The sequence below is a fragment of the Phocoena phocoena genome, chromosome 18, assembly GCF_963924675.1.
Source record: "Phocoena phocoena chromosome 18, mPhoPho1.1, whole genome shotgun sequence".
Classification (NCBI taxonomy): domain Eukaryota; kingdom Metazoa; phylum Chordata; class Mammalia; order Artiodactyla; family Phocoenidae; genus Phocoena; species Phocoena phocoena.
Window position 1 is genome coordinate 11833039 of NC_089236.1, and position 16500 is coordinate 11849538.

General features: G+C 41.3%; 1 protein-coding gene across 8 annotated transcripts in view; it reads right to left on the reverse strand.

The window, feature by feature from the left end:
• Nucleotides 1-16500, reverse strand: part of DCLK1 (doublecortin like kinase 1) — a 335075-nt gene that overhangs the window by 148368 nt on the left and 170207 nt on the right. For all 8 annotated transcript variants that reach the window (XM_065895852.1, XM_065895851.1, XM_065895853.1 and 5 more), the window contains exon 3: nucleotides 8280-8379. In XM_065895852.1, coding sequence (XP_065751924.1) covers nucleotides 8280-8379 — 100 coding nt within the window. The remainder of the gene's footprint in view (nucleotides 1-8279; nucleotides 8380-16500) is intronic.

The following is a 16500-nucleotide window of genomic DNA, read 5'->3' on the forward strand; positions in this document are numbered from 1 at the left end:
GAAAGAGTACTGTGATTTGATGAGATGATGGACAGCTCTTTTAGGATGGGGGAAATTTTGGCATGGCCATGAGTTGAGGAGAAAGAGACTGAAGAGCCAGGGTAAAACAACAAATCTTCAAGAACAACAGGAAGGAAATGTTGATAAGGCAAAGTCATCAATAAGAGAAAAGACAAAGTCAAGTACACCATCATCCCCATTAGAAAGGAAGACTCTTCTTCCTTTGAAAGATGGGAGAAGGAGAGGAGAAGATGAGTGAAGATTTAGGGACATTTTGGTCTGGAAGGAAAGGAAAATAAAATAGTTTACTGCGAATGACTCTGAACATCCTGATGGTCTAGGACGAAAGCTCATCTTCTAAGAATGAAGGCAGTGGGTGGTTTTTATTGCTCTGGAGTGGGTGGTTTTTACTGCTCTGGAGGACAAAATTAAGACCACTGTTGCACAAGCTACAGTGATATTTATTTGGGCTCAATATAACGAAGAACTTATTAAAAATGAGCACTACTGGACAGTGGTACTGGCCTTCTTATAAAGGTGTAAGTTGCCAGAACAGAGGGTTCTAGCTGGAGATGGATGAACAAGTGTAAGGAGGGAGGGTGAACTCACAGGGCTCCAAGACTCTTAATGTACAGGATTTATTCTCAGTGTTATATTTTGTAGGTTTTCCCATGTGAACAAGTCAGGTATCACTGTTACTGAATACAATAAAGAGAAGTCCATGAGGACTGGAAGAGAAAGTATAAATAAAAGACTGCATATGTTACACAATGTCTTGCTTTCCTAAGGAGAAAATTATCTATTTGTAGCAAAGGAACTAGCTTGTACTTGAGTTAGAGTCTGTCTCCAAAGCATAATATGTCTCTATATGTCTCCAAAGTATCTATATTGTCTCCACAGCTTGGCAGTGGGTTAAATTAGAAAACATCACTATGTTCCAGGAGACTTTATATTTATGCATGAGCTAAAATGTAGCCATGGTGGAGGAAGTCTCCAGAACCCCTTTAGTTTTTCCACAGCTAAGAGGCAAATGGGAACTTGCTGACAAGAGTAAAGCACGTTAGCCAATGGGCTCTCTGTTTGGAACTCATAAAAAACACACTAGATTTTCTATTCGAAAATGAAATGTCACAGAAACTTGGCAATTATTCAACAAGACAGTTATAATTTTTTTTAAATAAGAACTTTAAATTCCTAATGTCAACATCTACTGAACCAATAAAGTATTCCAGCATCAGGTGTCAGCATCTCAAAGAAATCTGCCCACAGATTCGATTTAAAGTAGCCACACTGTTCAATTAAAGTTCAAATCTATAAAGAACTGTCAGTCTGTTGTGACCCATCAGATATTTCACTGCAATATTTCTCCAAAGAGATAAAATACACAAGAACAACGAGCAACAATTCATATTCTGAGTCAAAGTTCAGCATCTAAGATCCTTTGCCATTTTTAGACATAAGCAACATTAAAAGTCATATGAGGGGGCTTCCCTGGTGGCGCAGTGGTTGAGGGTCCGCCTGCTGATGCAGTGAGAGGCCCGCGTACCGCAAAAGAAAAAGTCATAGAAGGTCCTATTTCACGGAAGTGTTACTGTCTACAATTACTGGTGCCTAGAGCACTGCCTGCCACATGGTAAGTTAGTTTAGCTTACTGAATAAATGAATGGATGCATGAAAGAATGAATGAATTTTTTTTTTTTGCGGTACGCGGGCCTCTCACTGTTGTGGCCTCTCCCGTTGCGGAGCACAGGCTCCGGACCCGCAGGCTCAGTGGCCATGGCTCACGGGCCCAGCCGCTCCGTGGCATGTGGGATCTTCCCGGACCGGGGCACGAACCCGTGTCCCCTGCATCAGCAGGCGGACTCTCAACCACTGCGCCACCAGGGAAGCCCAAGAATGAATGAATTTTGTTAGCAGTAGCTCAAAAGCCACTTTGTGAGGAGGTCTCGTCAATCCAGACACTGAGCATCTTCACGGTGTTCCCAACGACCTTGTGGTTTCTCAGCATCACCAGCCTCAGGACAGAGCAGCTGGGCCATTAAAATTCCTTGAACCCAAATCAATGTGGACCTAAGGCCTGAGACTCCTAAACATTGTCAGTTTCAGAAGTCTGACTGGTTCTAAATGTGGTTTGGTTTAATCTTCCAGAGATTCCCTCCAGAAAAGAGTGGATATCTTCAAAGGTCTCTTAATTTCCCCTTACCTCCATCACAGGAATAAAAGTTGAGAGTGGGAAAAAGCAACAGAAAATCACTTTTCCTGTTCTAAAGAGCACCAAAAGCAAATCTTGGTGACATCTGCCTCCAATTAAGCCCAGCCAATGCATCTACGTGGCTGAGTCCAGCTGCAGTCCACCAGGAGGTATATTTCAGCTGAGGTGTCACTCACTAACATTATTCACTAAGTAATAAGGAACACAGTTTTGAACGTGCTTTGACATTTATTATCTCATTTGAGGTCCATTACAACCCAGGGGGGAAAAAAAAGGTGTTTTACAGAATAGGAAGCAGGCTTGGAGATGTAGAGACCACACAGCAAGTAGGACACGGAGCTTGGACTAGACCTTTGTCTTCTAATCCAGGGGTCCCCAACCGCCGGGCCGTGGACTGGTAGCAGTCCGCGGCCTGTTAGGAACTGGGTCGCACAGCACGAGGTGAGCGGTGGGCAAGCAATGGAAGCTCCATCTGACGCTCCCCACTGCTCCCCACCGCTCCCCATCTCTCTCCACCGCTCCCCATCTCTCCCCACTGCTCCCCACCTCTCCTCACCGCTCCCCACCTCTCTCCACTGCTCCCCATGGCTCTCCACCGCTCCCCACTGCTCCCCATCGCTCACATTAACACCTGAACCATCCCCCCCACCCCCTGTCCGTGGAAAAATTTTCTTCCACGAAACCAGTCCCTGGGGCCAAAAACGTTGGGGACCGCTGTTCTAACCCTGTCCCCATACTGTTTCTACTACACTAGGTTCTAACCCTATTTTTCTATCACCCAGAGCTGGGGAAAGCAATCAGTGGTGCAGGGCGCTTCTGCTTCATCTCATTCAGGACATGAGTCCTTGGAAAGTGGGCAGGATGGAATATTTCTAGAAACATTTATCAAGTGGATTCTGGGTACCTGACACCATGGGGGTCCATAAGAGAGGAAATATCCGTTCTAGAATCACATACCCAGAAAGAACACTATACTCCAGGTGGGTCTTCCTATTGCAGGAAAAAGCTGGACTGGCATTCCCCAGAGACAGGACCTGGTGTGTGTGTGGACACACACACTCAGTCTCCCCAAAGTCTTAGTGCGGTTTGAAACTTTCATAACTTCAAAAGTATAAACGCTACAAACTTAACAAAAAACATCATGTGAAAGCTTAGTTATTCACCTTTCTTCTGTACTTTTATGCTAGACTGACTATACTTCTATACTAATTTTTGTGAATTTTGAGTAACACTTTTAATTTTTGTTTCAGTCAACATTTGCGATCTTCAATCAGAGGGGCTCTATGGTTTAGTAATACATGATATGCCTACAATAATACAGCAAACGAGCCACATCTCATAAGAAGCCTGCAGTCCACTAAAAGCAATCTTCACATGTGCTACTGTTAAAATACATGGCTCCTAACCAAGCTTGTAGCACTGGCTTGTTTTTTTAAAAAAAAAAAAAAAAATCCCAAGAGCTCTACTTCCTGTCTATGCCAATTCAACTTTATCTTCCTAGATACAATCCATCCTGTTAAAATTCTGTGGATCCTCACCTGTCTTCTACCGTATTAGTTCCCCTCCCAGATGATTTCACCCACACACCATCAACTTTCTCAAATGGGCATCTCTAACGATGCTAAACTATACAGAATCCAAGGAAGAACCTTGGGGTGTGACTCTCAGCCGACAAACAGCCCCTCCCTTCAGGGACCTTATGGGGCCAATTCTAACAGAGATCTCTCCCAGCATATTCCAGCTATAAATCAGTATTGACACTTTCTGGACGAGGCAGTTCAATCAATTAAAAACACAACCACCTCTATCCTTCAGAACATACATTTTCATCTTAGTCAAAGGGATTTTAAGAGGGGCCCTGTCAAGTGCATTGCTGAAGTTCTCAGCCCATCCCTCTGGTCCCCCTGGTGAGTGATCCTACCTATGAAAGGTAAGGGGAGAGGCAGCCTTATCACAGCTCTGTTGTTTATGTATTCTAATTACGATCAAGCTATAACTGTGCAAATCGAAAGACAGGACAAAACAAACAAGGGAAGATGAGTTTACTTGTAACTCAAGTTCAAATAAAATCTGGACAACTCCAAACAATATTTGTCCCCACCAAAAAAAGATATGTCAGAGACCTAACCCCGGTACCTGTGAATGTGACCTTATTCGAAATAGAATCTCTGCAGATGTAATCGCGTTAAGGTGAGGTCATACTGGATTAGGGTGAACCCTAATCCAATAACTGGTGTCCTGATAAGAAGAGGGACATTTGGACACACAGAGAAGCCCAAGTGAGGATGGAGGCAGAGGCGGGAGTGATGCTACAACAAGCCAGGGATACCAAGGATTAATGGCAACCATCCACAACTACGAAGAGCACAGAAGGATTCTTCCCTAGAACCTTTGGGAGGAGCACAGCCCTTCCAATACTTTGATCTTGAACTTTTGGCCTCCAGAACTGTTAGAGGATCAATTTTTGTTGTTTTAAGCCACGGTGGTTCTTTGTTACAGCAGCCCTAGAAAGCAAACACGACACCTGAGCAAAAATATGTTAAGTTTGAAGTCATGCTTTTTAACACTGGAATCAAGGACACTTGGAAATTGGTAAACAGAGAGGATGAACAGAAAGGACAAATACCATATGATATCACTTAAATGTGGAATCTAAAATATGACACAAATGAACTGATCTACGAAACGGAAACAGACTCACAGACATAGAGAACAGACTTGTGGTTGCCAAGGGGAAGGAGGGGGCGGGGGAGGGACGGAGTGGGAGTCTGGGATCAGCAGATGCAAGCTAGTATATAGAGAAAGGATAAACACCAAGGTCCTACTGCATAGCACAGGGAACTATATTCAACATCCTGTGATAAACCATAATGAAAAAGAATATAAAAAAGAATGTACACACACACACATATATATATAACTGAATCACTCTGCTGTACAGCAGAAATGAATACAACATTGTAAATCAACTATACTTCAATAAAAAAATTAAATTAAAATTTAAAAAAAAAGGATGGGTGAGGTTTAGATGCCTGCGTAGGTGTCAGGCCTGGCAGGGGTGAAGTAAGTTGGTGAAGAAACTGGTCAGGTGAGTTTGAGGGTGCTGGATTTGAGGCTGGGGGGTGAACAGAAGGTGACAGCCTGTGACAGGCTCCTCACCAAGGAGTTACTTATCTCTCCCAGGTAAGAGGGAGGCATTTCTCAACAAAATCCTCTCACTTTTTAATGGCAGCAAATCATAGATTCATCAGTTTACCATCCATATACAAGCAAAACCACGTGAAGCTTCCTGTCTCCAATGTGGCATTTCCCTTGACTACGTTTCATCATTTCTAAATTAGACCACGAGCCACACAGGGGAAGGACCTGTTGGCCTGTCCTGTCTCCATACATAGTGCTGCATCCACCACGGTAGAAGGTGCTAAGAATCCAGCGATTGATGACGATATTGCTAAAATGGTTACATGTGGAGCTGGAAGAAGGAAGGCATTTTTTTTTATTCCATGTGAAAACAGGGGAGGAAGGAGGCTCCCTTGAAGTTTCTCATATTGATCTGGCTCTACTGTAGCCCCATGAAATAAATGTCTGTAATGGCAGAACGCCTCGCTGCAAAGACCTTAAGAGCCATCTCCAGAAGCTTTAAAGACCTTAAGAGCCATCTCCAGAAGCTTTCCCAGCAGTAATGAGGGGGATGTATTATTGCTAATCCTGAACACACTGGGAGCGGGGTTAATTTTGAGAGATAAAATAAAAGTGCTGCCTTGTGGCAAAGGACCGCTTCTTGGCGCCATTAAATCAAGCACAGCCCTGCGCCGGTATTAATTCAGTAGACTCCTGGGCCCCCTGCCGACGCTCCTTTTAGGAAGCTACAATGCAAGAGGCCAAATGAAGCCTCAACGTGCAAATACCACTTAGCAAGTACAAATAAGCTGGGCTAAATCATGCTCAGAGCACGTAAGAAAAGATTCAAACGTTAATACATTAGCACCAGAACATGCCGTACAAGCAACAGGGAAATTGCAGTTGTCAACGTGCGAATTTAGTCTCAGGGTAGGTTCATCCAAGGAAGTAAAAATCTCAATTTAGACTTCTTTCTACCCCCTCCCCCAATCCACGTGTTTCTCTGAGGATGGGGGAGGACACTGTTACTCAGCAAATGTATTTCACACCAAGAAATGCTTAGGGTATACTCATCTCAGGAAAGGACGGGAAGTTCTCACTTTCTCACTAAAATAGTTTGAAGTGGTCCTTCAAATGGCCAAGCCATATGTGATGGTCAATATCCCTTGATGCGTGTGTGTGCGTTCACCCGTGTGCATGTGTGCGTGTATATATATGCATTCCTATTAATAAGAAAGGTTTCTAAAGGGAGAGCACAGGGATTTTTCTGTTGTACTTTTCAGAAAGCCTGCCTGCCCACCATCACAGATGAACACGAACGAGTAGGCTGCAGTGTTCTGAGTTGAGAGCACATTGTCAAGAGGGAAAGCCCAGCACGAGGCCACACCAAGCAAGGCAGGGTGGGGGAGAAGCCCCAAGTCTACCTGGGGGCTGGGTAGAGATGGAGGGCTAGGGAACCCCAGGCCAACTCTGCTGATTTGAAACTGAGCTGTATTCCTGTTCGAGTCTGACAGGCTGCTTTCCGTATCAAAGCAACAAATGAAACTCTCATTTCAGAACGCGTCTGGTCTCTCGGACCATTCTATCAGAAACAGCTATTTTCTTTAAATCGAAAGTCAAGGCAGTTTATTTTTCTCAAAACTGTGCTGCAGGCTCTTCTGCCTGACTCCTAACATTCAGTTGTTTCGCACAAAGGCAAAGCTGTCTCATCCCCAAGAAGGCCCTCCCAGAGGACATTACATGTGTGATAGGTGTACATAAATCTGTGCCCCCAAGGACAGTCTATCAGAGATAAAGATGGAAGGTATTTAGAGGGAAAGAGACACCAAACCACTCTTCCAGTTAAGCCCTTTCAACCAAAATGACTTAAATCTCTTCAAGGGATATATCTATATAAACTTTTATTGGGCATTTAAAGTTTTCATGGTAAAGGGACAATCTCTCTTGTTCTCATCCCACCCTATATACCCTAAGTCACATTAAAATGACGAAATAATTGTAGTGTGTTTAAATGCATGTAACTCTACGTGATACGTAGATACTCTATGTGAATGTACATCAGCTGTATTGGAGCTCCAGTATTTCCCAGCCACTCACTCAAAAACTCACTGATTTACATGCATTCATCTAAGCAAGAAATTCACTATCACGTCAAAAAGTATTTCCAACTAGCAACAGTTTGAATTGTCAATAAATATGTACTATGTCCCTAATTAAACCAGAAGTAATATGATCAAGGAAAGGTCTCTGTTCAGGGCAATAATCTTCCCTGTGATGCTGTTAAGATTCTGAGATGATTTATGGTATCAGAAAACATCATCCTTGAAGTTACAACCTTTCACATTCATATGCTAAGGTGCACCTTTTCCTCTTTATCAACTGTTCCTCCTCTAACAAATGTAAAAAGAAAATCACACTCCATTTTCAATGGAAGGAAGCTTCCCTCCTCTCTTTTGATCCTTCATAGATTCTAATGACATACAAACTCTGAAGCATTTAAAGGAAAAGGACACGAAACCATCTTTCTCAGTTAGGACCTAAAGGATAAAGGAGGCCATGTGAAAGCTGAGTCTAGACATATACTCAATAATTTTATGTTACACATCTTTCAACTACGCATTTTGACAAAAATATATAATTAAAAATGTAGAAATCGGCACCATGATTTTTCTATAGAACATCAATTTAGTTATGAAATGGTTATAAATTAGCCACTGGTAATTTACCCTTTAAATGATTTAACCTTCCCAATGATCATTTCATCTGTTTTCTATATTTTAAAAAAAATCAAAGAAATTCAAGATATGGAAAAGCCATGTTGGTTGAGGATCTGAAACTGATTTGGTAGCTTTTGAGTTGACATAATCTTGGCCTGGTGCAGCTCGTTTTGGAAAGCTGCCTCAAATTTCCCCTGGTTTTGAACTTTTTTTTTTTTTTTTTTCCTTACCACTTTCATCTAGCAAGAAATCATCCTGGTAACGGAACTTCTCCGGTCCACATGCAATAAAAATGTCATCGTCACCAAAGAAGTCCTGAAGGCACATCACCTACAAGAGAAAAGCATGGCACTCAGCAAGGGGTCAGCAGAACAGCAATTACAACAATGCATCCCTGCAAGTGGACATCTGCATAAAGCCACTTCCCATCTAATGGAATCAACAGGGCAGCTTCTCCAGAGGAATTTCAAAAGAAGGTTGCAAGCATCTGTTACTAGTAAGAAACTTGTTCCGTTTCAGTGGTGCAGGAAGACGGGATAAGGAAAACAGAACCGGTAACTGTCACATTTATTACTTGATATATCAATAGGATATGAGGTAAGAACCCTTTATTTTCATAACAGAGAGGATGCAGCAACATGTGGAAAAAGGAGCGCTCCTTCACTCTTCCGAACGTAACAGTCCCTGATAGCAATAAAAGTCAGCATCTGATTTTAGCAGCAAATACATTTTCTAGTAACTGATGCCATAGTTGCCATACACACGACGATCACTGGGGTAACAAACGGAGAAGGATAGTTATAGCCTAACAAGAATATAACCATCTCCTTGAGACCCATTCTACCTCCAGCTAAAACAAAAATGGTACCCTTCGTACAAGGACTAATAGAATACAGTAGTAATAAATAAATAAATAATAGAAAAAGTCATTTCTGAGATTTAGATACGGAGGGACTGTATGCCCTGCACTCGAGCTAAGCTAAACTCTAACACTCCTGTGGGCTCCCCAGCTTGTAGTCACCCAAAGGGAAAGTTTTTAAACAACTTTTTGATATTTATTCAATTTCTTCTCCCATACGAACTTTGAGAGCTAAATGCCGCTTTCCAAGTAAATGTGGTCCAGATGAATAATTTCAAGCTTATTGCTCTCTGTCTGTGGATACGTGGACGTGCGGTGTAATACTTTTTTTTGTTCACAGTATGTATAATGCCAGCAGAAGGCACCGGAAACGCTGCTGATTTCTATCTATTTTCAATTTTCCTTGACTGCTTGGAGCAGACTGTAAAGCGGTCAACTGAAGGCACCATTCAGAGCTGTATGAAATAGACTTTCTTATTTATCTATTGCACTTTCCCTTGGACATTTAAGGACCAGAGACAAGCTTCCCTGTGTCTGATATGTGAGATATTTTTGGTCTGTGTTTCCTACGAGCCCCTCCCTTATCGTTGGTAGCTTCATCCACAGAGCACCTGTGGGGTTCTGTTCCTTGTCAGTTCCTGGAGCATGACCCTGACAAGTCAAAGATGCTGTAGGACTTCCAGAAATAAGTTGGGAGAACACTTTAGAGCCCCAAATGCAATGCTGTGCAAGCTTTAGATAGTTTTTCTTAAATAATCTCTCATTTCCAAATAATCGCTTGGCTGAGGTTTTAAGAATGATATTTCTCTAACAGTTTGATGGTAAGCATTAAGTGTGAGTGAGGGACATTCATGGTTGTCAGTACTTATTCTGTCTGCAAAAGCTTTGAAAACACAGGTGACTGAAGGGGGACCTTGAAATCATCGAGGAAGACGGAGCCAAGGTCTTAAGACTCATGTCAGAAGCTCTGTCTACTTGGGTTAAAAACAGGCTCTTTGAATTCAGAACCCACTCTCCGTTTCACTCCTCTCTGTCAGATTCCAACCACGACCTTGTTCATTTTTACCTTTATGACACAGCACTCCTCACCCCAGCTTTCTTTATCAGCGTGGGTATCATCCCAACCAACCCTACGTAGGCCGTTGTCATTTTACGTGCAGAAGTCCATACTGTGCCGACCGTATGTCCATTAGCACACAGCACACATGCATACAAAAGTGAGTAAGAATGGGAAACCGTGTCCTTTTCAGGCAAAATGTGAATTAACCCTAAAAAAGCAGTATTTCCTAAAGTTAGAATGATTAATAGCATTTGTGCCCCAAATGGTCCCATGGCCAAAGAGATTTGGGGAATATTTAACCAGTAGAAACAGGTTTCTTTACTTCTGGTCTTCTCAAAACCCTTAGTGTGCTAATGTACACTGCAACTCCCAAGAGGAGATGATAGAAGGATATAGTGTTTCCCAGACTTATGTGATTCTGGAACTCTTCTCACCCGCGTTGGTATGGACTCCTTTCTGACAGGGTCCCTTTGGTACCGTGCTGACAGCCATAAGTGAAAAGAACACACAAAGGAAATAAGAGTCACTTACCCTACTCCTGAGCAGCCATATTTCTCTAGCTGATAAATATTTATTGGCTAATTTTTAAATCATTCAAACATTTATGCTGGGCCTACTCTGTGCCAGGCTTTGCGCCAAACTTTATGATGACAAAGCTCTGATGGATGAAAAGTACTGTTTTCCAAAAGAAACTGTCCTTTCTTTCCTCACCGTCCCATCATTTGCATTTTAGAGCATCAGATGGCCAACGAGAAGACATTCATCTACTGGTGCCTATTTTATGCCACTGCTAAGGAGACAAGTAACTATCAGAACTATAGTGTATTATAAACAGGTTGCCAGCCAACTCCCATCCATCATAATCCCATGGCCAGCCTCCCAGAAGACTCAGAGAACGGAGCAGACAATGATGCAGCCTGGACAGTTTAGGTATAATTCTGTTGGCAAGTGGGAACTGAAAAAGGATGAACTTTTGATGTTGTTTCCAACTCCAGGATTCCAAGAACGTAAAAGGAACGCAGTGATGATTAAGGAAAACTGTCATCGCTCGGCACAAAAAAAGGGAAAAGTCCTTTCAATGCCAAGCAACATGTATTCATTTACGTCTCAATTTTCAGTGACTAAAATCAAGAATTTGTTCAACTGTCAGAAACTGTGATGTTTTCTGTGCTTTCTGCTCTGGCACCATTTAGCCATTTCCCTGCTCACAACCTCCCACCAGAGAAGGTGGGTACGGTCAGTAGATCAAATTCAAATTTATAAAACTGCTCCCTGTTAGAAGCCTTGGTAAAACAGTTGATAGCAGAGGCTTAAACATAAGGTTACAATAAATATGGATTCAGGATAATCTATGCCCTTCAGTTATCCGTGCTCTCACTCTTTATCACTGATATTGAGGTAGCTGTACATGTATTCCATCTAACAATAAAGAATAACAGAAGAAGATTTATAACCCTTTTCTCTAGGCCAATATACTTTGAGAACTTTCCTTTAGGCATTACTGTACATTCTGATATCAAAAGATTAGAAAAGATAGAGAAATGTAAAACCAGTGTTGTACACAATGATCTGATTTTATATGTTTACACATTGTTATTCCTTTTTAAGTTTGAGGTTCTCAAAAGTCAGAGTGGTAACCAGCTTTGAGAAATAAGTTCCACTTATGGATTAAAAAAAAAAAACATGCTCCTTGCTACAACAAGATAGTGAGAGTTGACCTATTCTTTCATGAACTCTCTGGTTGGTAGGTATCAGATGTTGGACTCATCCATCAATATTAGATCCAGGGAAGATGCAAAGGCAGAGATAAGAAGTTTGAGAAAAGAAAGTCCAACCTGTTCCTGTTTAACCATCATTCTCTTGCCCCCAGAAGAGTTGGATTTGTCAGCATACACCCACCTCCACTGTCTCCATGGCCACAGATGCTGCCTCTGTATCGTCTCCCAAGCCCAGGCCTTTCCTGCCCCTCCTCTTCACCATCACCACATCAGTCCAGAGCTTAGCCTCTCACCTGTGGACCTTAGCATTTCCCTCTCATGGTTTTTCTCATTCCCATCTCCTTTCTCTCCCACAGGTCCTATTTAATCCTCTTAATCTCCTTCTCCTCAGAAAACTTTTACCATCTCCCTCCATGGCTCAGAAAAGCATCAATGGCTTATCATCAAATTAAAGTTCATCTTTGAGTTTGGTGTTCCAGACTCCTCAAAATCTGGTTCCAACCTGTCTTTAAAGTCTATGGTAGGTTTACCCATGGCATGGTGCCTGATACTTAATAAGCATTGGATGGGTGGGTGGGTGGGTGGATGGATGGGTGGGTGGGTGGATGGATGGGTGGATGGATGGATGGGTGGATGAATGGATGGATGAGAGATAAATCTAAGTACTATGCTCCAACCTGAAACATGTTCCAGTTTATCTGCTTTACTGATTCTCCTCGGAAAAGGGCTTTTTCTTTCCCATGCGTGTGTGGCTTTGGTATGATTTTTTTTTTCCCCATTAGGTATCCCCTCCTACTAACTCTTGGCCTATTCAAATCCCTCCTATAAGTCAAAGCTCAGTTGAAGATCCAAGCCTTACCTTCTCTACCCACTCCAATCCAAAGTGCCTTGCCCCTGCTCTGAACACCTAATCTTCACTCAATAAATGTTCATTGGGCACCTATTATTTGCCAGCCACCCTGCTAGGCCTTGAGAACACGACTGCCCTCATCCTTCCCCTATTCATTTCCAGCACATATGTGCACAGACTGACACTCCTAACACACGGCGGTGAATTAGTAATTCAGCAGAGAGTAATCTGCAATACCTTCCAGTGGTTTTTCATGGGCCTGGAGGCAGGCGGCTGGGGTGCAGCTTGTGCTCTGCCATTACAACTGACTTGAGCAAATCAGGAAACCCTGCTTCTAAAGACCCTAAACTTTGGGCAGAGGCAGTGCCTCCCTGAGTGCGATTCTGCGTCACAATGGGAACATCTGCTCTGGCACCATTTCCCAAGAGCACAGCCCTGTCGTCAAAGCCCGGGTTCTGCATTCACCCAGCTCTGCCCCGTAGATGCTATTCTCTTTGTGCCTCCGTTTGTCATATCGGTGGTTTTAAGAATTCGACTGTGAATCTGAAGAGAATAAATCCTCAATAAATTTTAGCTATTTGTATTAGCCCAAATATAGTTTTCCTTCCAAATAAGTATAAATCAAATGTACACCTAATATAAACAAATAAAACATTTTTTAAAAAATGTTAGTATGTAACTCCTGGGCACAACAAACAGCCTTCTTCTCTAAGTAGATTCGGGTCAAATGTAGCATATGGGTGCCCCTTCTCACTTTGAGAATAGGGGTTCTATGGATATAATTATCTTGGTGCAAAGCACACTTTGAATTAGTATCAGGGAATTGGTGCAAAGCTGGTAGAAGTTGCTGACAAGAAGTTGGGTTCATGCCTCTGATTTCCATCAAGTTTCCACTGATGAAGAACCTAGGGGTAAGACAGGAATAAAGAGACAGACCTACTAGAGAATGGACTTGAGGATATGGGGAGGGGGAAGGGTAAACTGTGACAAAGTGAGAGAGTGGCATGGACATATATACACTACCAAACATAGGGTGGATAGCTAGTGGAAAGCAGCCACATAGCACAGGGAGATCAGCTCGGTGCTTTGTGACCGCCTAGAGGGTTGGGATAGGGAGGGTGGGAGGGAGGGAGATGCAAGAGGGAAGAGATATGGGAACATATGTATATGTATAACTGATTCGCTCTGTTATAAAGCAGAAACTAACACACCATTGTAAAGCAATGATACTCCAATAAAGACGTAAAAAAAAAGTTTCCACTGAAATGATGCTGTGACAGTCACCTGCAAATATGTTTACCTGCTTTCACATGTATATATAATTCTATGAACCATTATCTTAATCAGGGCCTATCGGGGTCTGTCACCAACTTTTAGTTTTGTGGGAACTGGAGATTTGTATTCCTCTGCGAAAAGTGTCCTTTGTTGAAATGTTCCTACACTAGAAAAGAAATTACAGATGTATTGTATACAATTCATAAAAGAGGTAGTTTATGGCACACAAGGCTTAATATTCCATCAATTAATTTGCAGTTCTTACCTAACACTTTGGTTACTATGTGAAAATCTAATCCCAAATATAAACACCACTGTATCTGAAAAAACACGGACGATTATAATTGCCAGATGAGCTGGAAAAAGCCTTTGAATGAGGATCAGGATACATAGGTTCTGAGCACAGATTTGCCATAGTCTTTGTATACACTTGGACCAGTTACTTAAATTCTCTTACTTATCAGTTTCTGTAATGGTTCTGTTTTACCACGGTAATTATGTGATGAAGATATAAAGAAAAGATGAAAATTCTCTTCTGGGTGTGATATAGCAACAAGAATATTTCTATATATATTACTATACTTAACCTTCAATATACATTATTACATTTAAGCCCCTCTGCTATGAAGGAGACAGACTATTAAACAATAGTTAGATGCTACTATTTTCCCTATTTTAAGATTTAAAAAAACTTAGCCAGATTAAACAGAAGATCAATAGGAATTTGAAACCAGGTCAGTTAGAATTCAAATGCAGGCTCTTAACTACCAAGTTTCAGGAAAACAAGTCTATTCAAATTCATAGAAACATGTACCCTTCCAATTTTGTATTACAAATTTCAGTTGATAAAACCATTTAGTTATCCCATATATTGTACATTAATAGCTTATAATAAAAAGTATTAAAGCAAGTTTGAATTATTTCTTTGACTCAAGGAAAACATTATTCAGTTTTCTGACATTCTTTATGTGAAATCTGAATTCATCTCTTTCCCATTAACTTGTCTTTATGCACTCTCGTCCCAGGGGACCAAGCTGCTTACATGGAGGGGGAAAAAAAAAAATCACAGCAGACAAATATGGACTTCCTCTGCTCTGAGCTTCCGGTCTGAGTTGCCCTACAAGGGCAGAGATTCAAACAAAGGCAATAAAAGCATCTGCTATTTACACGTTTCCAAAGCAGGACTGTGGAATCCATTCCCCCTTACTGGAATGAGATCTCCATGGTGACGCTGACATCAGGGAACAGGGCGAGATTCTCAGCAGCGCCTGTATGATGAAATTTTCTTTACAAGAGTGACCTCTACCAACGAAGTTAGGGATATCTCTGCAGCCATGGCCTCATATGTTTGAAGCCACACCAGCCAACTGTGTCTTTATCAGGTGTCTCCCGGTATGTTAGAGACGCTAAAAATATTTCACTGTCACCTATTTAATGTATTTTAAGTGAAATTACAAACCACCACAAAAAATAAAAGCCAAGAAATTCAGTCCATTTATTGGAATCACTGAGTATCCCTATCCTTTCTGTTTCAATTTTCTTTTTTAAAAAAAGGATATAATACTAATTATAATAATTTCTCATTCTTCTTGATACCAGTTAAAGAGGGTAGCTTTAAAGGTTCTGTTGTCTACATTTTGATGAGATAATCTTTACCAAAAAGGAATACTTAGACTTTTGAAAAAAAGTCCAGTCACCTGTGTATCTAAGGCACCAGAATCAACAATCTCCTTTCTACACAACTCGTAATATGACCATTATAATTAGCTCTCAGTTAAAACTTGACACACATAGGCCCCCTCCTCCTGTCAAAACTTAATTTTGAGAAGATTTCTCTTCCAATTTCATTCCATACTTGGCTTCATTTCTTAACTCAGCACTGAGCATTGTTATGACCCATGAGATTATAAGTCAACCATTGTGAATTTTCCTGTTCTATAATCATGTAATTCCATACATTTCTGGTTCTAAAATATGTCTACAATTAGCTTATAGCCAAATATTAGGAATACGTTATATTATTGTCACAAAAATACATTCTCCATTGTTCCTTTATCACTTTTTCATTTCTTTGATGACAAACTTATACAAACGGTATTTTATTTTACAATTGCTCTTCTAGCTATAAATTCTAGTGGGAAGCTGCTGCATAGCACAGGGAGGTCAGCTTGGTGCTTTGTGACCACCTAGAGGGGTGGGATAGGGAGGGTGGGAGGGAGGCTCAAAAGGGAGGGGGTATGGGGATATATGTATACATATAGCTGATTCACTTTGTTATACAGCAGAAACGAATACAACGTTGTAAAGCAAGTATGCTCCAGTAAAGATGAAAAACAAAGAAATTTCTAATAAGGAAAAATATTTTCAAGAAACTATGGTTCTTCCCCAGAAAAAGATATAACCAGTAAGAAAAGCAATACATTATTCTAATAATAGTAAAATAATAGTAACAGAGAGAAGAAAAGAAAGACCCTCAAACTGCTTTTGACAAGTTTGAAGCTCTAGGATCCTCTTTTGCAGAAGTGGGTAATATTGCTGGAATTCAGAATTGGCTTGGAGCTAACGCTGGAAGAGCACGCTGCTGCTTAAAAGAAATGGAAAAAAGAAATGTTCTCCTTTGAAATGCAAGCAATTTAATTTGCTGCGTCAACCAGAAAAAAAGAATTCCAATAATTATGGAATGGAAAGC